The 26,931-nt window shown below is 27.4% G+C and overlaps 6 protein-coding genes across 6 annotated transcripts; 3 read left to right on the top strand and 3 right to left on the bottom strand.

Moving 5' to 3' along the window:
- Positions 1-10,843: 10,843 nt before the first annotated feature.
- Phum_PHUM359170 (histone acetyltransferase type B catalytic subunit, putative) lies at positions 10,844-12,376 on the bottom strand (the record flags this gene model as incomplete). Its single annotated transcript, XM_002427961.1, has 4 exons — positions 10,844-11,134; positions 11,241-11,395; positions 11,479-11,690; positions 11,769-12,376. The coding sequence occupies 4 exons, from the start codon at positions 12,374-12,376 to the stop codon at positions 10,844-10,846; spliced, it is 1,266 nt and encodes a 421-aa protein (XP_002428006.1).
- A 1,351-nt stretch (positions 12,377-13,727) lies between these two features.
- Phum_PHUM359160 (YY1-associated factor, putative) lies at positions 13,728-14,252 on the top strand (the record flags this gene model as incomplete). The annotated part of the gene is made up of 1 exon (XM_002427960.1): positions 13,728-14,252. The coding sequence occupies one exon, from the start codon at positions 13,728-13,730 to the stop codon at positions 14,250-14,252; it is 525 nt and encodes a 174-aa protein (XP_002428005.1).
- Positions 14,253-16,845: 2,593 nt separating this feature from the next.
- Phum_PHUM359150 (DNA polymerase beta, putative) lies at positions 16,846-18,577 on the top strand (the record flags this gene model as incomplete). Its single annotated transcript, XM_002427959.1, has 5 exons — positions 16,846-17,205; positions 17,274-17,459; positions 17,541-18,036; positions 18,127-18,392; positions 18,563-18,577. 5 exons carry the CDS (start codon positions 16,846-16,848, stop codon positions 18,575-18,577), a joined length of 1,323 nt encoding a protein of 440 aa, XP_002428004.1.
- Positions 18,578-19,771: 1,194 nt separating this feature from the next.
- Phum_PHUM359140 (uncharacterized protein) lies at positions 19,772-21,072 on the bottom strand (the record flags this gene model as incomplete). Its single annotated transcript, XM_002427958.1, has 3 exons — positions 19,772-20,539; positions 20,741-20,878; positions 20,956-21,072. The coding sequence occupies 3 exons, from the start codon at positions 21,070-21,072 to the stop codon at positions 19,772-19,774; spliced, it is 1,023 nt and encodes a 340-aa protein (XP_002428003.1).
- Positions 21,073-21,271: 199 nt separating this feature from the next.
- Phum_PHUM359130 (peroxin, putative) lies at positions 21,272-22,534 on the top strand (the record flags this gene model as incomplete). Its single annotated transcript, XM_002427957.1, has 5 exons — positions 21,272-21,488; positions 21,569-21,753; positions 21,841-22,040; positions 22,121-22,268; positions 22,343-22,534. 5 exons carry the CDS (start codon positions 21,272-21,274, stop codon positions 22,532-22,534), a joined length of 942 nt encoding a protein of 313 aa, XP_002428002.1.
- Positions 22,535-23,542: 1,008 nt separating this feature from the next.
- Positions 23,543-26,707, bottom strand: Phum_PHUM359120 (uncharacterized protein; the record flags this gene model as incomplete). The annotated part of the gene is made up of 10 exons (XM_002427956.1): positions 23,543-23,593; positions 23,672-23,944; positions 24,018-24,176; positions 24,263-24,752; positions 24,835-25,037; positions 25,128-25,367; positions 25,484-25,755; positions 25,841-26,105; positions 26,179-26,521; positions 26,595-26,707. 10 exons carry the CDS (start codon positions 26,705-26,707, stop codon positions 23,543-23,545), a joined length of 2,409 nt encoding a protein of 802 aa, XP_002428001.1.
- Positions 26,708-26,931: the final 224 nt, after the last annotated feature.

Genomic DNA, 26,931 nt, shown 5'->3' with positions numbered 1-26,931 from the left:
TCCAGAATCCGTAGTTGAACAGGTAAGGCTACAAACAACAACAACAACCGTAATAACTATAACTATAACAATATTAATAATGATAAATTAATGTTATGTTATGAGCAAAGCAATTTCGTTTGTTTCGTTTTTTTTTTTTTTATTTTATTTTCACGCCCCCCCCCCCGAGAAAAACCCCCGCGAATCCATTATCATAATTGTACTTTAGAAAAATCCGACAGCAAAAAAAAAAAAAAAAAACAATTTAATTTTTTTTCATTTTCTTTTCTTTTCCTTCTTTTTACTTTCGAATAGAGGTTACGAGTTCATCAATAACGACAACAACAACAACAGCAACAACAACGTGGCGTTGTTTGTTTTCCTGTTAAAATTATTCACGGTTCACGTTTTATTATTATTATTATTATTATTATTATTATTTGAATGTGATTAATAAATTTCTTATTTATCGACTCACGAAAATTTACGAAAATGGAAAATCCCTGTCGGAAAATAATAATGATAATAATAATAAATGAAAACGGGGGATGAATTGAAATTTTTGTTTGTTCTTTTTTTTTTTTTTATAATTTTCAAAAAATTATTATTATTATTATTATTATGGTTTATCCACCCGCATTTTATTTTTATTTTTATTTTATTTGTTCGGTTGTTGTTTGTTGTTTGTCGTTATTGTTTTTTTTTTTTTTTTTTTTTTTTTTTTGTAAATTTAATCTCGATTGAAAATTTTCGCGTGTCCGATCGTCAAGGTTGGCTTTTCTCTCTCTCTCTCTCTCTCCTCATAAAGTTCGCGACCTTTGAAAATTTATTCGGAAGGTTGAGATTATAAAGGATACCCGCATGACATTTTTTTTTTAGTTATTGGGGGGCCGAAGGGAGGGAGGGAGAGTTTAATTGAAAAATATCGCGGTAGCATCGAATTAAAATTGTATTTAAATAATAATAATTTTTTAAAAAATTCTCTCTCTCTCTCTCTTTCTCTCTCTCTGTCTCCTTTCTTTCTCTTTCCCCGTCTCTCTCTCTCTCTCTCTCTCTCTCACGTGATTCCGCGTTTAATATTAATTAATATAACAATTATTATGATTATTACACGTCGTCACCTTGTCTATCAAAAATTTTTTTTGTCGTTTTTTTTTTTAAACAAAAATTCTTGTCGCGTTTAAGAAAACGAATAATAAAAATTATTATTATTATTATTATTATTATTTACTTTTCGTCGCTTGTAAAAAAACACGTAAAATAATAATAATAATAATAATAAATTCATCGATCGAACGACTTGCAAAAATAATAATAATAATAATAATAAAAAATAAATAAATAAAAAATTTTTGTTTTGTTTTTGTTTTTTTTTTGTTCAAATTTAAATGACTGCAAACAATAGCTTTGGTTGTTGTTGTTGCCATTATTATTATTATTATTATCATCATCATAATCATCATTCCATTCGTATTATTAAAAAACCTTTTGGGTCGTTAAACGTTTTAAATTTTAAACTTCGAAAAATTTTTTTATTAATTTTTTATTATTTTTTTTTTTTTTACAGGAACGTCATCGTCGGTTGTTGGTTGTTCACCTTCTCATGGCGAATTCATTTTTTTGATCAAAAGCTTCGATGAAAATGTCAAAAAATTATTAGATTGCCGATACCTGAACGTGTAAGGTAAGTCAATTTCATTCCTTTTTTTCCCTTTCGTTTCGTTTGTATATCAAAACGCGAAAAAAAATGAAAACTTTGGTTGTTGTGTTTGTTTTATGAATGCTGTCGAAATGTCTGTCGTGGTGTTGAAAGCAATCATTTTATTTCGTCTGCCAAGGCTTTAAAAAGAAAAATTCAGGCGTCGGTATGAATTTTCTTCACTTATTTAATTATACAATTGAGTTAGAAATTCACCGGCTTGTGTTTTTAACACTAGTTTCTGTTCTCGTATTTTCCCTCCCACCCACCCCCCCCATGGCCATCATTCGATTTTCCTTTTATTTAATTTAATTTAATTTTTTTTTTTCGTTTGTTAGTTTTATGTATGTGTGTCGTCGTTGAAAATAATAAAAAAAATTTTAACCCCATACGTCGCCTTTTTCTTATAAATCCAATGCGAAACAATTATATCACGTGATAAACGTTCCAAACGTTCGATCCAGGGAAAATCTCCCCCCCCCCCAAAAAAAAAAAAAAACTCGCCATCTTTCGCCGTAACGGAAAAAACCTTCCCCGTACGAATAATAAGTGAGAAAAAGAAAAAATAAAAGTTTTCGATTCGATATCTCGAAATTAATCGATATATAAAATGAACGTTATAAAATGTTTCGTTTTCCCAGAAAGTGAAAATTCAAATTTTCTATTTTCTTTATTCTTTTTCTTTTTTCCACACGTACTAATCGTTAAATAATAATTAATTATTTATGTGTGCGTGGGTGTGTGCGTGAGTGCGTGCACACGCACTTTTTTTTTCTTTTTTTTTTTTTCAAACGAAAACGATTTAATTTTCGAAATCGACTTCGATTCGCTTGTTTTTCGCTCGTTAACAATTATGTAAATAACAATTATTATTATTATTATTTTGACTTTTCCTTCGAGAGAGAGAGAGAGAGAGAGAGAGAGAGAGAGAGAGAAAATTAGTCGTAAAGTAAAACGTTAAAAATTTTTTAAAAGTTATGACGTATGAAAAAAGCAAAACTACAAAATATAGTTTGTAATCTGTCATACAAACACAAACACACAAACACGGTCGCGCGCACGCACACACACACACACACACACGTACACACGCCATCACAAAAATTGTGTGATAACGTTTTTTTTTTTTTTTAAATGAATTTTTTGTTTTGTATCGTTTCCTTTTACTATTAGTATTATTATTATTATTACTATTTAAAAAAAAAGAAAATGGAAAAACGAAAATTTTTTTACGTTAAACTGGGTGGTCGTCGTCGTAGTCGTAGGTGCCACCATTTTTTTTTTTTTTTTAAACTCGTTTTTTTTTACATTACTTATTATTATTATTATTATTTTTAAACATTTCTTAACTTAATAACAATTTTCCCTCTCTCTCTCTCTCTTTCTCTCTTCGTCTGACAACAATATTTCACATATGTATTCCATTTCGTATGACAACACACACGACAAACACTCCTCGCTCGTCTATTAACCCATTATTATTATTATTATTATCAATTACATAATATTTTTTAATTTAGGAAAAAAAGGGGAAAAAGAGTTTAATTTTAAAACATTTTATCTCCCCTTTTTTCCCCGCGACAATTTTCTTTTCTTTTAGACAAACAACAAACAACAAACAATATTAAAAATTTGTTTAAACATAAATTCAATTGTTTTTCTTTCTTCTTCTTTCTTCTGCTTTTAAATTAAAAATCACTCTTACTCTTTTTGCAAAAACACCAAAATAATAATAATAATAATAATAATGATAATGATAATGGTGATAATAATAATGATGATAAAACTCACTATTCATTTTTTTTTTCTTCCGCGGACGCGATTCCGAAAAATAATAAAAAAAAATTTATCGTTAAAAAATACGTTATTGTCCTTTTTTTTACACAAAAAATATTCCGAAACATTTTTTTAATAATAATAATAATAATAATAATGATAATGATAATAAATAAATTAATTAATCAATAAATAAATAAATAAAAATCGATTTATCATCAATTGATTTAAATTAAAAATTTGTTAATAATAATAATAATCAAGTGTAAAAAATTAAAATGTTTCGACGACAAACGTAAGGATTTATAAAATAATAATAATAATAATAATAATATGTTTCATTATTATTATTATTATTATTCGCGAAAATCATTTTAAATTACGGTATGAAATGAATAAGAAAAACTTAACGTTAGGCAACGTGTAAAACTAAACTAAAACTAAACTGAAATCTTCAATTAAGGTTTAAGGTATATAACAAACGTAAATTTGCAAATTCGCGCACGCGCAAAACCCAATCAATCTTCTCTTAAGCACAAATGCATTTTTTCTTATTATAATAATAATGATGATGATAATAGTAAGCAAAGAAAATAAAAGAAAAATCCGGGGAGAAAAATCATCATCATCATCATTATTATTATTATTATTATTATTATGAGGAAACGTCGTTTGTTACATGCATCATCTTGCAACAGGTTGTACCGTTTCGGTCACGACACAAGTTAAATAGAAAATGATAACAAACGACCTGCTGTCGTCGTAAACAATTATCATCATTATCATTATCATTATCATTAGTATTTCGTTTAAAAAAATTAGTACCCTAACTACTCGTCGAACGGGTACCTTTTTATTTTTACAAAAAAAAAAAAAAAGAGGGGATGGGAGAGTTGGGGAGGGGTAAGTGGAGGAGGAGGAGGAGGTATTACGCATTTATAATAAGGGGAGGGGATATCATTGACGTGACGTCATAACTTTTTTGATTTATTCGAATGGTTTAATAATGGCTGCCGCGGTTTTTGTTGTGTTTTTTTTTTTTTTGTCAAAATAATAAATTATAGGTTTATAATTTTTAAGGTATAAAATTTGTATACCTGGTTTTTTTAAAAAAATTTATTGAATGTTTTAAATTTAAAAAAAGAAAAGTTAAATATTAGGAATGCTTCTCTTTTAATTGCGTTCGTTCGTTCGTTTGTTTGTTTGTTGTTTGTTTTTCACCGGGTTTGATAATGATAATTTTTTGTTTTTTTTTTTTTTTTTTGTTTCGATTTTTTGTTTGGAAATGATAATTTGAATATTTTAAAAAAAGTTAAAATCGTTTTTTTATTTTTTTGTTTCGGTTGATAAATAAAAGTAAAATTCTATAGATCCGTTTACACGGGATTCTAATACCACGTTTTTTTTTTTAATAAATACTATTTTATACGTGAAATGAACGCCATTGATAAAATTATTTATTTTGATTTTATTATTATTATTATTATTATTATTATTATTATTATTATTATTATTATTATTATTATTAATTATTATTAGGTAAACGATTTATTATTCGATTTATTAGTGTCGTGTAAATAACTCAATTTTCATTTTTCACTCTCCTGACACGATGACGTCATTACACGAAAAATTCTTTTTTTATATTTAAATTATTTACCGCTCGTATACGGGATTTAAAAAAATTCGTTGATGTAATATTAATTAATTATTATCATTATTATTATTATTATTATTATTATTTATTAGAAACAAACGGGTTGGATAGTGATAATAATAATAATTATTATTGTAGTTTGCGTTCTTCGGCGAACGTTTCTTCGCGAATTTTATTTTTCGTTTTAACAAAATGAAAAAAAAAAACATTTAATAATAATAATAATAATAATAATAATAATAATAATAATAATAATAATAATAACAATAATAATAATAATAATAATAATAATTTAAAAAAGAAAATGGCGAACGTGCTTACGAGTTTTTCATTATCTAAAATTATTTCTTCCCTCTCCCCATTTATTTTCTTCTTCTTTCATTTTTAATTTTATTTAATCGGGGAGGAGGGATGTGGGGAGAAATTACCGGGAGTGGTGGTGTACTTCTGTAATCAAAATATTTGGTGGTTAGGTAAAGAGGATGTTTTAGGGGCGGGAATTCGGGGATCGGATTTTCCAGGGTTTACTAGGCGTCCGCTAGGGGGATGAATCTTCAACTTGGATGCCTTGGGGAGGGAGCCCGAGGTTGAGAATCGTAAGTTCAAATCCTGGGAATGGGGGGAGTTCAATTTCGGCTCGTTCAAACAAGAACAGATCTGTACCTAAATAAGGGGATAAGTGTCACAGAACTCTTTCGAGGCATTGGGGATGCGCCGTTCCTTGTTTCGTGGGGGTGAAACTGGGTACTTGATCCAAATAGGGAAAATGCGAAGCTGCGATGTGAAACTCTGGAAACTCGCAGATTCTGCGGAAGAGGCAGGAACGATAATGACAGATCGGGACTGTCTCTCGAAGGGTAAAAAGAGGAAGTACCGGGATCTTCCTCAGGTGGGATTTCTACTTTCGCGAGTGTGTGAACCTGATGGGTATGGCTAAAGAGGGGGCTGAACCTGAAGTGCAGGTTGTACTTCTGCAAGCGCCCCTCCCTCCGGAAATACGTCCAGGAGTTTTAGTTGGGTAATGGTTTCGGCCGAGTCCCCCACAATATCCCTGCTACCGGGTGGAGAAAAGTTAGTGCAAAATGCATTTCTCCTAGGTTAACAAAAAAAAAGGCGTGGGGGCGGGGTGGAGAGAAATTCACAACAGGAAAATTTCAATTTAAAAAAAAATAAATAAACTCATGTAAAAAAAAAAAAAAATTCTCATGCTTACATAAATTTATTAATACATATTCAACATACATATATTTATTATTATTATTATCAACATGAATACGTAGTAACGGAAAAACGTAATAATAATAATAATAATAATACAACGGTTCAAACAAATCGTTATTTAAAATTAAAAGGGAAAAAAAATAATAAAATAAAATAAAAAAGGGAAAATTTTTATCAGTTATCACACAACAGTAACGACAACATAAAAAAAAAAAAATTTCCCACTAGAGAATAAACAAGTTATATATAATGAAAAAAAAAAAAAAATTACAAGATACGGTTCAATTATTTTCTTTTCTTCTTCTTTTGGCCGTAATGACGTAATAATATAAATAATAATAATAATAATAATAATAATAATAATAATAATAATAATAATATGTCGGATGATTTAATGATCTTATTAAGGTTATATTTAAAAAAAATCCTTTTCTTGTTATTTTGGTATTGTCGTCGGTCAAGTTGTTGATAAAAAAAAAAAAAAATTTTTTCTACATTATATCAATTTATTATTATTATTATCATTGAGAAAAATTTTCCGAGAGTTATACATATTATTATTATTATTAAAACAATATTTAACTACTTTTTATTTTCTACAATAATTAGATTACGGAAGTTTCGTAATGATGAAATTTTCTTTTTTTTTTTCTTTTTCCACGTTTTTCTTTTCTTTTTTCTTCTGTTGGAATCGTACCTGTGAAAGAGAGAGAAAGAGAGAGAGAGAGAAAAAAAATTTATTAAATTCAAAAAAAAAAATGTTGGTATTTTATGTTAATGAGAATTTAATAATAATAATAATAATAATAATAATAATAATAATAATAATAATAATACTAATAATAATAATAATAATAATAATATGCGTATGATATTTTTTTTTAATTAAAAAAATGTCCGCATTTAGAAATTTGAAATTGAAATTAATTTTTTCTTTTTTTTTTTATATATATTCGAAAATGATAAAAATTCTTCGAATGTTTAATAATAATAATAATATTTTTGTAAAAAAAGGGATCACAAAAAAATTAAAGTTAAAAAAACGACGCGGGGGGGGGGGGGTGGGGAAGAAAACGAAAAATATATAAAAACTATATAATAAACAATAAGTAACGCGGGGAACCGTTAATTTGACGTGGCAGAATCGAAACTTTTCAAAAATTTAAAAAAAAAAAGGAAACGTTCCGGAACGTTTATGACGTTGTCGTCACGTGATTACGTCAACGGGGCAAAGTAGTTAGTGGATTGAGTAATGGATCCGTTGTTTCAATATGATTTAAATATCGAAAATTTTTTTTATTTTATCGAATTCGTTGGAAAAACAAAAACAAAATAATAATAATAATAATAATAATAATAATGGTAATAATAATAATAATAATAATAATAATAATTTTTCGCGATAAAAACGTATACGTTATCGGATAATTATTATTTAAAAAAAAAAAAATTTTTCCAGTGAAATATTATTTTAACTGTTTTAGTTTATACGTTTAAAAAACGATTGAATCATCATCGCGACATTTTCCGTCCTATAATAATAATAATAATAATTGAAATCAAAATGGCGGCTTTGAAAAGGAAAACAGTTTTTCGTACAAAAAAAAAAAAAAACGGAAATAAAACCGTTTTTGAAAATGTTTATTGAAACATTAAATTACCCGTTAAAAATATTGATAACAAGAACAAAAACATTTTTTTGTTTTCTATATTATTATTATTATTATTATTATGTTTTAGTCGTTTGTTGATTGGTTGGTTGTTGTTTTGTTTTTTGTCGTATTACGAGTAGTAGTACCTTAAATTTTTTTTTTTTTTTCTCTTCTCGTTTGAAATATATATATAATTAACATAATGAATGACATTGAATGGGATGTAAAAATCCTTGTTCGACGCATTTTCTAAAACAAGCAGGATTTCTTTTGACTTTTCCAAATAAATCCTGTCGTTGTAGTAACTTTCCCTCCTGTCGTCGTCTTCCTAATACGAAATTAATAATTTCATCTCTCAACGATTGATTTTTTTTTAAACGTTTTTCCTCTCCTGGTAAATCTTTAAAAAAAAAAAATAATAAAAAAATTTTTTTTTTCAAACAGATCGAACGAGGAGAAAACAAGATGGCGGCGGTGGATGCGATGGAAGGAAAACGTTCAAGGTCACGTAAGGTAAGTTTTTTTTTAAAATTTTTTTTCTTACCCGTGATTTTTTTTTTGTTGTCGTCATCGTCGTGCCTGTACCTGAAAATTTTTTTTTTTTTTTTCTCGAAATAAAACTTATCAAGTACTTACCGTCGTAATATTGATGTTACCTTTTACGTCACAGGCAGGTATGAAGGGGAGGTGGGGGAAAGAAAACGATCGTCGTCGTCGTTTTCGTTTTTGTTTGCTTTAATAAAACACGAGAAAAAAATTTTCAATTTTAAATTAACGACATGTTTAATTTGTTAGAGTTTTGTTGTTGTTCTTGTGTTTTATTATTGGCAAACATTTGTTGTAAAAAAAAAAAAAAAAAACCTTAAAGTTATTTATTTATTAATAAAAACGACGAAGACGATGACGACAACGATTCGAACTGGAATTAAGTGGTTAATGACGTCATTATCGGAATCTTTAATTTTGAAATTATATTTTAATTAACACATGAGAAGACACGTGGGGGGGGGGTTATCAAATCAAATCTAACAATTTTGACTTCATATTTATTTATTTATTTATTTTTACGGTGAAATAATTATTTCTATAACATGCATGACATCAAACGTTTGGAGAGAGAGAGAGAGAGATACAGGGAAGAGAGAAAGAGAGAGAGAAGGGATACAGGTGAGAGAGAGAGAGAGAAAACAGAAAGAGGGGAATACAGGGGAGAGAAAAAATAAAGAGAAAGAGAGAGAAAGGGATACAGAGCAGAGAGAAAGATAACAAGGGAAAGAGAAAGGGATACAGGAGAGAGAGAGAGAGAGAGAGAGAGAGAGAGAGAGAAAATTATTTATTTTTGATATATATATTAAAATTTCTTATCATCATTATCGTTTGTTTTTTTTTTTTTTTTATGAAGAAAATAATTTTCTTTTTTTTTGGGGGGGGGGGATTTATTATCATTTCGAGGGTTGTAAATGAGAGGATAAGAGAGAGAGAGAGAGAGAGAGAGAAAGAGAAAGACAGAGAGAGAGAAGGATATACTATTTGGAAAAGTTTTTTTTTTTTTTTAAATATTATCATCATTATTTCCACCAATTTGAATTTTCCAGTTTCGAAATGTCAAATTTTTGGCTTGTTTCCCCTCTACCTTTTTTGCCTTCGTTGTTTTTTTCCCCCTCCCCTATACCCGCATGTACGTTTCAAAACCTTTTTTTGTTTTATATATAAATTTACCGTAGGATAATAATCACGTAATCTTTTTCTTTAATTAATTTTTTTTTAATGACGTAAAAGGATATTTTCGCTTAAACAAATTATTCTAAATTAAAAATTTAAAAAAAAATTATCATAATCATCATCATCATTATTATTATTTAAATACTTGTGGTCCCTTTAAAAAAAAAAAAAAAAAAAATGATTAAAATGGTGATCGTAGGTTAATAATTGATAAGTATGAGGAAAAAAGAAAATGACGAGGAGGTTTTGGGTTTTTTTTCTTTTTTTTTTCTTTTCTTTTCTACTATTATTATTATTATTATTATTTTTTCTAAATTCTAAATTTTTTCTAAATTTTCTAAAACTTTAAAAGTTATTATTACACGCGCACTTTAACTTTATTTAAATTACTTTTTAAATTAAACAAAAAAAAAAAAAAATTTCTCTCGTCGAATTTTATTGAATAAGTTATCATCATCATCATCATCGTCATCATCACCGTTTCGCGTTTTAAATATGAAAAAAAAAAAAAAAGTTGTAGTCAATTTTTAACCGTTTGTTAATTTTTTTTTTAATATAATTATTACAAATGTTTAAACAATTTAAAAAGAAACAAAAAAAATTAATAATAATAATAATAATAATAATATTAAAAAAATATATATTAATCACTGAAATAAAAAATAATTTTTTTAAACAAAACAAAAAAACTTAAAAACTTTTTCCTTTCCTTTACACACGACACGGCACACAAAATTATTTATAATAATAATAATAATAATAATTGTCTTAGTATTTGAAAATGACACATCAAACTCCGGACACATTTAAAAATCGAATAAAAACTAAAAAAGTTTTTCCCTCGACTTTTATATTTAAACAAATCGCAGCAGAACGCGTACACGCACGCACGCACGCACGCACGCACGCACACATCACAACATCCATTCATTCATACATATATACACACATATATATTTTATCATTATCATCATTACTCCCTCCGTTTCTCCCCCCCCCTCGCCGCCGTTCCTTCGTACAAAGACGAATGGATATAAGGGATGACATTTTTTTATGTCAATTTAATTCCTTTCGTAATACATTATTCGGGGGGGCGGCGGGGCGGGGAGGAGTCGAACGATAATAATGATAATTTTTTTATTGTGATGCGATCCGATTCAAAACTCTTTCGTATTGAGTTTCGAGTTCTTTATACGATTTGTCCAAATTTGAAAGACGTTGTTCGTCGCTGAGAAAAAAAGTCGCTTTCATTTCCGCTATTTCTTGCGGTTTTAAAAAAAGTTCCAATTTTTTAAATTTTTTCTGCTCGTTTTGATTGGGTAGATTTAAACGTTTTTTAACTTCGATTCTGTAATCCTTGTATTGTTTTACATTTTCCTTATCGACAGTTTTCAATTTTAATATTTCGTAGACTCTTCTCGCTTGTTTCTGTAACGGAAACGTATTATTATTATTATTATTATTATTTGCAGCACTCATGTGTGTTTAATTTGTTAATTTCATTCCTGGAAAAAAAAATTTTTTTGATATTTACTTTGTTGATTTTGAATATGGATGCAACTTCTTGTATCAATTCCGATGTGAAACCTTTCGACCAAAGATAATCAGGTTGGAAAACTGATAAAGTCATGCAATTTTTACAATCGACAAAATCTCTTACAAGTTGTAATTCTTCAGATGGATCCTCAACTACAATTAATCAAAAGAAAAAGTAATTAATATTTACATAATTGTTTTTTCAGGTTTTCCCACTGCATAAAATATGTTTGTACCTGTGATGTCTTTAACTTCGCTCATGATTTTATAATGGTTGTAAATTGATGTTAACAAAGCAGCACCCAATCCTTGTCTTTGAAACGGAGGAAGTACCAACATTTGACTTATTCTCGGACGAATGTTTTTAGGGTAAGCAAAATATTCGTATACTGTCGCATAACCGGCGAATGCATGCATGGTTTCACCATTTTTTTTATATTTTTCAAACCTGAATATTTTAAAACATTAATCAAAGGTTAATCAAAGTAAAATGTTCAATCCAATTTTTATTATTTTATATACAAACATGAAAAAAAATTTCCATTTTTCATCATCTGTATCTATAAAACTAGCAGCATCGATAAACCACAATATGAATGTTTGTACTTTTTTATGATATGCAAGAAGACCAGGGCTGAATATGTTTCCATAATACACAACATAAGTTTTCTGCATCATTCCTCCATCTCCTCCTCCTCCTTCTTCTTCTTGATTTTGTACATTGAATGTAAATGATTCTTTCAATTCACCAGGAGGAACAAATTGACACTCATTATCGAGTGATGATATGAATTCATCTAAATTTTCATTTAATGGTATTTCTAATTTTTGAGTTAAAATTTCATGAATGTTATCTGCTTCCACGCAATCATATTTATCCGGATCGACTTTTTCAGAATAAGATATGTTTAAATAGGGATTTAAATAGGAAGCACTAAAATACAATTTGATTTTTAAATTTTTATAACCGTAAATTGATTCTTGTAAATTAAATATTTGATGTGACATAACCGGTTTGAAAACCAATGAAACATCATTTAAATCATTTTTATCTCTTATTAATTTAAATTCTAATGCTTCGTTACTATCCGTTACCATCGCTTCGCAAGGTGTTCTCGTTTCATCGTCATCCATTTTTGTTAATACTGTAATGACATGAGAAAAAAATTTTTAATATTACACACATGAAAAACATATTCGATTCACTTTTTTTTTTTTGTAATAACATTTTAACCTTTCATTTTAGAATTTAATGAATTAATTTCAACAACCATTTAAAATTTTATATAAAAAAAAAAACACTTTGAATTGATTTAAACAATGTGTGTGTGTGTGTGTGTTATGCACAAAGTAGCTTTTTTGTCAACAACATTAAAACCGCCAAAAATCATTTTTAACAAGGTTAGGTTAGAAATTAATTCTTATGAAATAGAATCAATATCATCTCACCTTTTTTTTTTTTTTTTTTTGCTTTTCAAAGATGTTGATTAAATTTTTTAAACGATATCAATTAAGAAAATGTGTGTGCGTGTGTGACGTAATAATTATATAAAAAAAAAAAATTAAAAAATGACGTTTTTATATTTGCATAGATTACACACACATATCGATAATAATAATCGTCATATTTTATTTTTTTAAATAATATATATTAATTTTATTAATAAAGATTTAATAAATAATAATAATGATAAAAAATTAAAATCAAATCGGTAATAAAAAAATTTATAATAAATATCACTTAACATAAATTATTAATATTAATAAATCTTTATAGCAGACGATTTTATTTTCTCAGAAAAAATGTTAAACGCTTAAGTCGGTGAAAGGTTAAAAAATTTTTTTTTTAATTTTTTAAAGAGAATGTGAATGAGTTAAAAACATAATAAATATATTATAAAGAAAATTGTTTTCGTTTGTTTAAAGTGAAAATTTTTTAATTACATAAGAGAGAGAGAGAGGGAGGGGAGGGTTGAAAGTTTTACTTTTCGAGAATCATCTCGAATGCAATATAACGGTAGTATTAAACCCGTTTGTTTAATTGCATTCGATAAGTTATAGGGAGTTCATTGCCTGACGTGGCAATAGTTAAAATTTTCTAACCACGATTGTCGTCAAATCGATAATAATTCTTAAATCACGCCTTTGTGTGTGTGTGTGTGTGTGTTTGTGTCAAAAGGAGCACATAAACATTAAAGTGTTATTTATGTTGTTTTTTTTTTTTTAAACTATTTAAAAGTTTTTTTTTTTTTTTCATCATCTTCTTCTTCTTCTTCTTTTTTTTTCTCCTGTTTTGAAGAATTTATAAATATTTTTAAAAAAATATATATATAAATAATATTAAATAAATAAATTATTATTCAGTCGGTTTATTAAAAAGTATTTCGTGAAATACAATTGAATATTTGAATGCTGAGCAAAATGAAATTTTATATAAAATTAAACTGCCTTTTTTAGGCAGTTTTAATTTAAATATATAATAATTATGGATCACAAAAAAAGTCCTACAAGCAGGAGAACCAAACGTCAGTCTAAGGCCTTAGAAGAAAATTATTGGGATTGCAGTGTTTGCACGTATAGGAATACAGCTGAAGCTTTTAAATGCTTGATGTGTGACATAAGGAAAGGAACATCGACTAGGAAACCTAGAATAAATCCCCAATTAGTTGCCCAACAAGTTGCTCAACAGTTTAATCCAACACCTGCCAAAACTCATAAGAGAGAAAAATCAGATAAAAAGTCTATGAATGACAGGAGGTCAAGCAAGAAAAAACATCATTTGAGAAAACTTAAAAATGTCGATAGAAATTCTGCTGAAACGAGAGAAGTTACTGTTAATAATATAACAGTTATGATAACAGAATATAAACCTAAACCTGCTAAAAAATTGGTGTCTGATCAATCTGGACAGTCTAGTAGAGCATCATCTGAATCTGAATCGAGCAGTGAAGCTCCGAGTGCAGCTGCTGATTCTGATTCTCGCAGTTCCTTATTAAAATTAAAAGTTTAATATTTTGATTTAAAAAAAAAAAAAGTTTTTCTAGTGATTATTATTATTATTATTATATTTTTTTTAGTAACAAAAACAATATTAATTTTATAGTAATAATAATGTATTAGTTGATGATAGAAAATTCAAGTTTAAATGTTTAATTGAGTACAAAAAAGTGATACTAGTCTGCTATATATGATTGTTGTCTGTAAAAAAAAAAAAAAAAAAAAAAATATTTAAAGTGTACTTTAATTTCGGTGTCAGACATTATGTTTTAATTTTTTTTTTTTTTTCATTTAATTTAGCTCAAATGGAAAATATTGATAAAAATAATTTAAATAATAAAGTAAGAAACATGATTTATTGATTATGTGTTTTTTTTATTTGCTTTGTTTGAAAATATATGCTTTACTTTTTAATAATGCAACTTTCGAATAATTATCGATAATTCATTTTATTATAATTTAAGGTTGAAAATAATTTGAAAAAAACAGCAAAACAAATAATCAAAGCAAGAAGAAATGTTAAACTCATTGAAAAAGAAAGAGGAGAATTTGAAGAAATTCATAAACTATTAGGAAAAATTGGTGAATGAATTTTTTTTTATTTACGATTCATCGTACATGTTGGAACAAATCGATATTCACTCGCTAATAAACAAATAATAATAATAATAATAATAATTGTGAAAATTTACTTTAGAAATTGATATTCCAAATATAAATGTATCAACATATGAAAGCCTCGATTCCAATTCAATCGAATGTAACAATATTCCGATAAATGTAACATGGTTGTCAGTTTTTAACAAAGACTCGTCATTTACATTATTCGATCAAGATAGCATATCATTATCTGATTTTATTCCTGATGTGAGAAAATTTAAATTTGGCAACAATGATTCAGTACTACTAACAGAAAAAACCTTCAGAAAACTTTTATTCTGTAATGAAATTGTAAGTGAACATATGAAAAAGAAGAAGGTGAAGAAGAAGAAGATGAAGAAAGGGAAAAATTGACATTTTTTTTTTTTGTTTCAGGAAAATTTATTGATAGATGATGATGATGATGATGATGGATTGATTAACTCATCAATTAGTTTATATATTTTTTATTTAATGTCCGTTCACGAAGACGAATCGCTCGTGTCATCTTGTTTCGATGCATTAAACGTCAAATCATTTCAAATACAAATCGAAGACATATTGATTATTTTTATTAATTACGGTATCGAAATTAACGATTCGAATTATTTTTTTAAAAAAAAAGAAAATCTTTTAAAAAAATATTTTAATTATTATTATAATAAATCGAAAAAGGAAAACGTCGTGGAAACATGTGGAAATATAAAATTTCCTCATCGTCATTATTACAATTTGAAAAAGGTGAATTTTAAAACGATTTATCGATCGATAAATCGATATATCGTTTTCTTTCTATTCGCACGTTCTTATTTAAAATTTTTCCGTTGTTTGCAGGTGGGTGAAACGCTCATTCGTTTATTTTCCAACGAATCGTCGTTGCCTCAATCGAACGAATCGGAAAACTTTGAAATTTTAATTAAAATTCTCGTACGGATAAATCTCGACGAAAAAATTCGTTCGAGTTCTCTGTATTCGATTTATTCGACTCTCGCGGGACTCGCGTGTTCGAGTTTGAAAGCGAAAATAAATCACGTTAAAATATCCGAATGGTTTACGATAGAAAACAATAACGATCCGTTGATTCGAATCGAAATATGTCGAATCGTATCGAAATCGATTTATCGAGAACTTTACGATACTTTGATTATAAAAACTATATCGAATATATTAAAACCGGAAAAAAACGTTTGTGATGATGATGATGATGATGATGATGATGATGCATCGATGACAGCTGCACTGCCGCTCAAAGTTCGTTAAGGTTTTTCTCTCTTTCTCTGTCTTTCTCATTAAAAAATTATTATTATTTTTTTTTATTATAGATAGAGCACGTGAAAAAGTTTCTTAGGGAATTGAAAAATAAGAAGAAAAAAATTCCAACGGAAATTTATTGCGTTTTAAAATTAATTAATAATTCACTGCCTGGTATCACTGCCACACCCGATGATATCGTGAGAAAAAAATTTAAATTTTTTTTTTCAAGATGGCGATTTTCTTAATCATTTTTAATTATTAATTTCTTTTTTGTTTTTTTTTCGGTTACAGGTAGAGATAAACGGTTTAGCGAGTTGTTTGGACCAAAAAATAAGTCAAATTGAGGATTCAGTTGATCTCATGAGGCTTAAATTAGAATTAGCTAAAATTGAAAATTGTTTAACGAATAATATTTGTGACAATTTGAAAGGGGTTGTTAATTTTAATTTCATCGGTCGTTATTCTAAAACATATGAATAAATGCTCAAAAAAAAAATTAAATTTTTTATTTTTTATTTTATTATTATTATTATTTTATTTTATTTTTTATAAACAAAATCTAACAAAGTAAGTGAACTTGGTGCGTAGAAATTTATATGTATAAACGTTTTAATTTATTTAAAAAAGTGGGGAGGAAAAAAGAGGGAAAAATGTCAGAATTATTAAATAATTTAAATTTTTACATACTTCCGTTGGGATTGGGTAGAAAAAGAATGAAATTTTTTCAAGAGCGTATTAAGGATAACGGTGGAAATATAACGAATGACAATTTATTGGTGACACACGTATTGATAGAAGATTCCATGATGGATTCATTCCCATGGGTAGCATTAAAAAATAATAATATGGATAAAATACAAGAAAATAATGGAAAATATTTGAAAATATCTTGGTTGAGCGATTGTTTAAAATGGAAAAATTTATTGGATACGAAAAATTATGAAATTAACGTAAAAGGGATAGAAAATAGCAGGGATAGAAAATGGGAAGAAAAATTAAATGAAATGGAAGTTGGTGAAACGTCATCTTTGCTGACGTCACCACCGAAAAAAAAATCAAAAAGGAAGGAGCTGGTATGTTTATTTTTTTTTGATTTGGGAAATTTTAATTATTATTATTATCATTTGTTGTTATTTTTTAGGATTTGTTACGTTGTCACGTGATTCCGTCATCGTCTTCCAGTGTGAAAAAAAATAAAATAGTGATTGAAGAATTGGAAAAATTGGAAAATGTTTATGACGTACGAAACGATACAAGTCGTTGTTATAGTTATAAAAGGGCTATCAGTGCAATTAGTTTGTATGATAAAGAAATCAAAACTTATCAAGTGAATCCTTTTTACATCTCTCTCTCTCTCACTCTCACCATCTCTCTCTCTTTTTCTAAAACTATGACGTAACGGTTTCAGGAAGCGTGTAGCATACCAGGAATCGGACAAAAAATTGCAAGTGAAATAATGGAAGTATTAGAAAGTGGAAAAATAAATAAGTTGGAAAATTTATTAGATGATGAAAAAACTAAAATATTGAAAATGTTTTGTAATGTTTGGGGAGCGGGACCCCACACGGCGGAAATGTGGTACTCCCAAGGAATGAGAAATTTAAAAGATTTAAGGAGGGGAAAATTAACGAGGAGACAAGAGATTGGATTGAAATTATATCGAGATTTATCGGAGAAAATTCCTAGACAGGAAGTTATTAAAATATTTCAAATAATTGAAAAATGCGTAACGGAAATGAATGGTGATGAGTCATCGTTGGGGGTCGAACTTGTCGGTTCGTACAGGAGAGGAAAAGAAAATTGTGGTGATGTTGACGTCATGATTGTTAATCACGATGATGATGATGATGATAAACGCCCGGGTGAAATTCTTAAAAAATTATGGAATTTATTGAAAATTCAAGGTCAAACGGAAATGAATTCACACTCTAAGAATTGCTACCATATCCGGTGTGTTCGCTTGAATTCTTTACCGGGTTTTTTTATTTTTCCAGGTTTTTTAACGGATGATCTCGTTAATTTTATACAATCGGATAATACGGATAAAGAAAATAGAAAATATTATGGAATATTTAAATTGAAGGGAGATGAGGAAAAGCACAGACGATTGGATATTTTCGTCGTTTCCGGTAGGGAATACGCTTCCGGTTTGTTTCACTACACCGGATCCGCCATGTTTAATAGAACGGTTAAAATTTTGGCGCGTAAAAAAAATATGATATTAACGGAACGTGGACTTTATGCGGGAACGATTCGAAAGGTATCCACTCGGATTATTTACATCCCGAAGGAGAGGGGGAGGGGGAAGTCGTCACGTGATAAAAAATTTTTTTTGTTTTTTTTTTAGGGTTCGAAAGTTTTAAGCAAAGGTAAATTGATACCGACGCAAACGGAAAATGATATTTTTAAACAATTGGATATCCCGTATAGGATCCCGGAGGATAGAGATTATTGAAATTTTTAAAAGGGGGATTTTCAGCCGGTGAAGAATGTTTTTCTTTTTTTTATTTATTTAAATTAATTTTTTTTTTTTAAGTAAGGAAATAAGTAAAAAAAAAATTTATGATTATGTTTGTTTTGTTTTGTAATTAAGAAACAAACAAACAAACGAGTTTTTTTGTTTTGTGGGGAGAAAGAAAGAAAAAATTGTTTGTGAATCTAGTCTAGTTATTCATTCACACAAACAAACACAAACACAACAAACAAATTTATAAAAATTTAATTTTTTTGCTTTTTTTTTTATATCAAGATGGCCGAAATATGATGTAAATGGGTGGGGGGAGAGAAGTAATAATAATAATAATAATAATAATGTCGAGAGTATTGTGTTACAAATCTGTTTAATTTTAAACTGGTAGTAATTTAATAATAAGTTTCTTTTTCTTATTTTTTTTTTCTTGTATCCTTAGGGAATCGGATAATAATATTATTATTATTATTTGTATTAGAAATTTGAAGGAAAAAAATCGATTTGATCGATTTATCGATTATACGAAAAATATTTAAATTGAAATAAAAAAATAAAAACGATTGTCGTCGGATGAATTTATTATTATTATTATTATTATTATTATATTAAAAAAAAGAAAATTTATTGTGGAAAAAAGAAAAAAAATTTGTTAAAATAAAAAAGGAAAAAATATTTCATTCATTAATTAATTATTATTATTATTATTAAAATTTGTGTCCTGGTTTCAATGGGGGAAAAAAAATTTTACGAAATCCTAATCGATAACAACTTTCAATAAAATAATTACAACGTTTCATTTTTTGTTAACCTTTGACCTTTTAATTAAAATTTAAAGTTCAATTTGATTCTATTCAGATTGTTAGTGATAAGCTTGTGTTATCATTCCAGTTATTCAAAATGCAAAAGGTGATAAGGGTCAAATGTGATAAGGATTTAAATATCAACCGTTATAAAAAGAAAAATTTTACGTATATTATTTAATATTACGCGATTTTATAATACAATTTATATAAAATTATAAAAATGATTATCGTACACAAAACACGTCCAATCATATAAAATACTGCACTACTTATTCTAGAATATTCAAGGTCATTTCATCGTTTGACCCATTGAGAAACTAACTTTAATTTCTAAAGGAACTATTTAAGTACTTAACACCCACACAATTAAGGTTTATATACATTTGACAAAATAATAATTTCATATGGAGAACATTCAGGTATATCTAAAACATTACACAACCATCCGAAAAATCCTTTATCATAATCAGTAAATTCGTCTAACCATATATTCCAATACCATGAAACTTGTTTAAATCCAGCATATATGCCTAAGCAAAGAGAAACAAAGACTATTAAAAATGGATACAATATAATCAGAATTGGAGGTACTATGATTTTATATTTAAATGATTTAGTTTCTGAAAACATTGAAAATATTCCATACCAAGTAAGGGTACCCATGAAAAACGAATACATTGATGATAATATTAAACTAATAGGTGAGCAAATAATAGACCATAGAAAAACATGCATACCACCATTTAAACTATTATAACAAATGTTTTTTTTCTTTGTCATTATGTTTAATTCTAACAATTCAAGTTCTTCCCTAGACATGTTTAAAACAACTTCAACTTGTCGTGTTTTATTCCTTCCTCTTTTAAGCGTTCCAGGTAGGATTAAATAATTTTCACTCGTTATCGAACTTGATGTACCTTTCGAAATTTCTGAATTTTCTCTTAATGCTGTCGTTTCTACAATTGAATCTTCTTCAACATTATCGCTAGCATACACATAATTCCCTTTGTTATTTTCATAAATATGTTGTTTGTTATTTACATCAGATAAAAATGTATCATCAGCCATTGTTTCAATGTAATTTTTTTCATCGCATTCTTTGTCGAAATTTATAATTTCTTCAGTCATTTCATTCTGTAAATTACAAAAATGAATTTGTGTTATCAAGAGTGAAGATTTGTGTTAAACACTATAAATTTAATAACATTATATTGATAATAATTTGAATACTTTATTTTTTTCATAAATTTATTCGGAATCTTCAATTTCTTCACAGTCTTCATCGTCACTTCCAAACATTTTATTTAAACCCAAATTTAAAGAATTGTCATTGACTAATTCAGCACAATCTAATAGTTTTAATAATGTTTTAGGATCTGCAACACTTTCATCAGATTCGCTATCTTGATCGTCTTCCTCTTCTTCTCTTTTTCTATCAGAGGTAAAATCACTGGAAGTTTGTAATTCTTCAACCTGAAAATTTCGTTTAACTTACGTAAAAAACAAAAAATAAAATTCAAAATGAATAACGAAAAATATAATAATATTACCTCGTATTTTTTTAATTGAGTTTGAACACTTTTTAATATTTTTAATATAACTTTTTCTTCTTCTTTAAGTTGTTCTAATTTTTTTTCATAAACCAGTATCTTATCTTTTTCAGACATATTTAAATAATAAATCCATTTAAATTAATGTCGTGTCATTAGACACATATTGTTTACATTAAGTATTACACTAGTGATAATTATAAATTTGTTAAAATGTTTAAATTTTATATACGAGAACTTACGGGATGTCATTTAAAATAAAATATAATTTTAGTTCGTTTGGAAAAAATGTTAAATCTTAGGGAAAATTTAAAATATGGAGGAAAATTTTTTTTATCATCAAAACAATCCATCGATTCTTGACTTTTTTGCACAGGAAGCATTAGATAATTTATTTTATCCAGCAGCTCAAAAATTTTTATTTTATTTAGCAAATCGTTATGATAATTTAACTGTTGTTAAAAAATGGTTTAATGAAATTTATTATTTTTCATTATTATTTCCTCTTCAATATCACTATTTAAAAAAGTACAGTGAGTAATAGCTAAATGTTTAAATAAAAAACTTTTTTCTCAAAGTAACGATGTTGATTTTTTAATATTTTTTTTTTTAGATGCAACTTTTTTTGAAAATTTTTACGGATTGGAAAGAAAAAATATTCAAAATCCATTGGGAAAATTAAGTAAAAAAAATTTGATTTTATCACTTGGAACTGTTGTTATATGGCCATATTTAAAATCAAAGTTAAACGAATTCAGTGAAAAATTATCGTATGAAAACGATTTCTCAATTAACGATGTAAATAAAATAAATTTTCAAGCGAAATTTTGTTTATTTCTTTAATTGCAATAAATTTAAATTAATTTTTTTTTCTTTTTTAATTAGAATAAAAAATTAAATTGGAAAAAATTTATTATCGGAAGCAATAGTGCAATTAATATAATATTCATTGTAATAAATACATTTCAACATATAAAATATTTATCGGAAAAAAGCGAAATTATATCACCTTTATTATGGATTTCTGGTGTTAAATTAAAATATAATGAAAGATTAATGGCAGAAAATGAAAATTTTACATTAAAGTTTGTAATAATGGATAAATTAATTAATTTAACATTATAAATAATCTACCAAATTAAATATAAAAAAATTTTTATTACAGAAATATAATCAAAGGTATTTTTCCTAGTAATATTTTCGGAATTGGTGCATTTTTAATCGAGCTTACTAACATGTTACAAACAGAAAATAAAAATAATGGAAATAGTTTTTTTATACCACCACCACCACCACCACCTCGTCTTAATCAGGTATTTATTAAACTTAATAATTATGAACCACATTCGAATAATTTTTTTATAAAAAAAAATTCCAAATTTTCCAGGGATATTCTCATGATGATAACCCAATTAAATGTCATCATGTTGGTAATTATTCGAAAGCTGTCATTCCGGAATCTGGTCACATGTACTGTTTAGAATGCATAATTAAATTTTTAATTGAAAATGGTTATTGTCCCATAACTAAAATACCAGCTGATGTACATAATCTCATTAGAATATATTCTCCAGTTTAATTATTTATTTATTTAAATAAATCAAAACTAATTTCTTTTTAAATATATATTTATTTATTTCTTTTTCTTATTTCATATACTTGGACAACTTAATAGAAATTCATTTTTTTAATAATAATTCCTACCCATTCATCATCTTGCCATTACAATAAACAATATAAAATTTATTTAATTAAAAAATAATAATAATAATAATTTTTTTTTTAAAAAAAGAAACCTATAATAATAATAATAACAATTATACAAATATATATATATCATTTTAAAAACGTTTAATATTTCAATTTTTTTTTTTTTTTTTTTTTTTCTCGTCGCGAATACATTAAAATAAAATAAAATAAAAAATAATGATAATGATAATAATTTTATTGGCACTAAAATTATAAAATAATTGCATTCGTTTTCCACTTTTTAAAGCCATATCATATAATATATATTTAAGAGATTCGCGATTTATATTAATACATAAAAAAAAAGTAATATGATAAGCTTCGTAAAGCAATTATTGACAACAGCAAATAAAAAAATAATAATGATAATAATAATAATAATTCTATTTGAGATCGATTCGAAATTTATTATTGATTTTGATTATGAATTCTATACTGTATATTAAATATATATATATATATATGGAAAAACTATTATGCTTGGAATGAGTATATACTTTAAACGTTTTATTTTTATTTTGTGACCCCTTGACCTTTCTACTATTATTATTATTATTTCGTTCGTTATCGATAACGGTTTCCCTTTGCGACAAACAAGTTTCTGTATTTCTTTCAACTCTCCCTCCTTCATCCCTTTTTTTTTTGGAAAAGTTGCTTCTTTCTAGACGCCTTCTTCCACTTTACGACATTTTATTTTGTACCCACAACCCATTCGTCAAAGGTCAAGGTCAAGGGGTTACTTGTACTTCTCCTAGCTTTCTTTTCTTTTAACGTTTTATAAAAAATATTCAACGGTGATTTCCGATAAATAATAGGCAAAAAAAAAAAAGATTTTTCATTATTTATCAAATAAATTCCCTCTAATCGTTTTCCTATCAGAAATTCCTTCCTAAAAAAAAACAAAATGGAGAACATTAATATCAAACCATTTAATGTCTTTTTAACGTTTTTCATCTTATTTAATAACCTGGTGAGCGTGTTGTTCAACCATCGACATCATTTGTGCTTCTAATTTTTTCAATCTTCCCTGATATTTTTTCTTACATCTATCCAAAGTCGAAACCAAAGCAGAATTTGCCGCTTTTAAATCCAAAACCAATTCTGCATTTTCCTGATACCGAAGCTCTGAATTTCTCGCTATTTGATCCAATTTATTAACGAGATCTTCGATTCTTTCTTTTAATTTCGTCGAGTCGCCATTTTGAAAACCCGATTTTTTATCCGTGTTATTTTCTTTGTCCTGAAATTTTATTCATTGATAATTTTTTTTCAAGGCATAATAAATAATCGCTCATATTTATAACAACAACCACCTCATTGATTTGATCTTTTAAATGTTTTATAGATTGTAAAAGAGATTGAAGGTGAGAATTTTGTGCTACGATTCTCAATTCTTGTGCCGCTCTTTCCTTTTCCAAAAAATGAATTTTTCCTTTCAATTCTGCTCTATCTTCTCTCATGCTCATCAATTCCTTAAAAAAAAAAAATTAAAATTTTTCAGTTTTTCAGTAAAATGAAAACCAAAAAAATTTTTTATAAACGGAAAACAAATAATTACCTGCATTAAAACGGCCGTTTCCAAATCCAACTTTCTCACGTCCGCCAAATTTAATACGTTTGCAAATGGCAGTACGTGAGGACTTTCTAATTCCACGACGGTCGTCTTAACTAAATTTCTATCACTTTTCAAAGCGTTTAATTTTTCTTTTAATTTCGTTTCGTCTTCCGGATTCCACTCGGATTGATTATTACCACCGGAATCACGACCATCTTCGAAATTATCCAAAACTCTTTTCGCGTGTCTTTCCGCTTTTTTCCTGTTCTCTATGGCTTTTCGAACGAACGGATTGTCCGCCAGTTCGCTGTTGAAAACTGAATTCTGAGGTTCTAAACAACTCGATAAAACCCAACCGAGTTCCGTTTGATTTTGTTTCGTTTCTAATAAATAAACTAAACTTTCCGCGACGTGAAGAGCTTGATCCGAATAATTTAAAGCTAATTTCAATGCAACTGCGTTCGATTCGTATTTTCCTAAGAGTAAACTTAATCTGAAAGAATAAGAATCGAATTACTGCTACTCTTGCCAACATAAAAAAAAAAAAAAAATTAATTCTCTAGTATTTTACTAACTTATCACATTGAGCTTTGCACTCTTCTAAAGTTAATGCTAAAACGGCATTTTGTGCTCTAACGTGTTCCAATTTTGAATTTAACCTTTCCGTTTCTAATTCTAGTTGTTTCTTCGACAACATGTCTCCTCTATGAAGCTCTTGAAGATCTGATTCCTCTTGCAAATCCGAAACTAAATGCTCAGCCACTTTCGTATGGCAAACCTTAAAAAAATTTTTTTTATTTTATTTTACCCTTTAAAGGAAAACTATTAAAAAAAAAAAAAAAGGGGGGGGGTTTCTATAAAATTTTACACTAACTCCAAAATTGGCTATGTCTGATCCTGTCACTTGATTATCGACTCTTTTTAATCTCACTCTTTCTGCTATTTTCGGTATAGGTGAATTACGATCGATTCGACTTGGACTGCTCCTACTTGGACTTGTTATTTTTTGGGTAACCAATGAAGGACTAGCACGATCTACAACTCTCGATGGACTGGAGACAACTGCAACTCTAACAACTTCAACACTATCTGGAACTTCACAAATTTGCTGCAATGATAAGGTAAGGTTATTTAATTCCATATGCATTCTCACATAAAACAATTTTATTATTATTATTATTAATATTTTAACATAATTAAAACCTTTATTAAAATTTTTCATACCTTTTTGTTATTTAGTTTACTAATCGTTTCTAAATCATTAAGAGCTCTATTAAGTCTTTCATTTAACATTGCATTTTCCGCTTTAACTTGAGCCAATTCTTCTTTTAAAGCCTCCAAATCTTCTGAAGGTTTATTTATTTTTTCTTCAGCCTCTTCATTTTCATTACTACTTGCTGATGTTCCAATGGTTGGATCAATTTCATTAACTTCTTCATCTATTAAAAGAGTTTGAGAACATTCGACTATTGCACTAGTTTCATTTTCATCTGTTTCTGAAATTAATTCATTATTTTTTTAATATTTTCTTTTGGAAACTGTGAAATTATAATTAGATATGTATCTATCTATCTTATCTACCAGACATATCTTCTTCTTCTCTAATCACTAAAGTTCTTTGATGTTGAACTTTTCTAGTCAGTTCAGCTATGACGGAATGCAGCTCTGTTAATTGTTCTTCATGTAACTGTAATTCTTCTTCGAGTTTTTGTTCAGCTTTATGCCTTTCTAATTCTGCCTTATGTAGAGATTTTTCAAAATGATCTCTTTCCTGGGTTACACATTGTAATCTATTCGATAAATCTAATATTTCATTTTTAAGGGATGCTAATGCAGCTACATGTAACTAAAATTAATGTTTTAAATTAATTACATAATTAATTAATATTAAAATTAATATTAAAATTTAAAATACAAACTTTATTCGCTAATTCTAATAAATTCCCACTTCCAGGATGGCTACTAGATGATGATACTAATTGCTGTAAAGAATGCGGCTCTGGACTGAGATCTCTTGCACCAGAATCAAATTCCCAAGACATTTTACCTTCTCCCAAACTATTTTCACTAGATGTGGGTAAATATTCAGGTTGCTGAGGTTTACTACTTTTTATAGCTTCAATTTCAGGTCTAAGAGCAAGTCTTCTTTTAAAAAATTCCTGATATGAAATTCTACCTTGCTCATCAGCTCCTAACTCTTTCATTAATTCTTCAATCGAATCTTCAAGATTTAATTCTCTACACACGTTTAAAAGATCTTGACTGAAAATTGCAGACGATTATTAATAATCAGGTCAAGTATTTTATTCAACTATACGACTTTATTATTTTATACCTGTCAATGAAACCATCACCATCGCCATCACATGCTTGAAATAATCTTTTAACTCTTTCTTCATCACCTATCGAACTGGTAGCATCTTCGCTGTCTTCAGTACAATCAGCCATTATTTTTATTTATTTTCAAACTTAACTATTATAGGATTAAAATTTTCATTAAAGGCGAAATTAAAAATTATTTTCATAATCGAAAACTAAAGGCACATGCAAGACTTATATGTGTAAACTTCGTACAGTTTATTTACTTCAATATTATAAACCACACATACCTTACAATATTTATTGTCTGATTCCACGTTCGTTTAAAAAAGGCTGTGACCCGCCAAAAACCG

Source organism: Pediculus humanus, genomic scaffold (assembly GCF_000006295.1).
Source record: "Pediculus humanus corporis 1103172107775 genomic scaffold, whole genome shotgun sequence".
NCBI lineage: Eukaryota > Metazoa > Arthropoda > Insecta > Psocodea > Pediculidae > Pediculus > Pediculus humanus.
The sequence above is the reverse complement of the archived record's forward strand: the minus strand, read 5'-3'. Positions and strand labels throughout refer to the sequence as shown.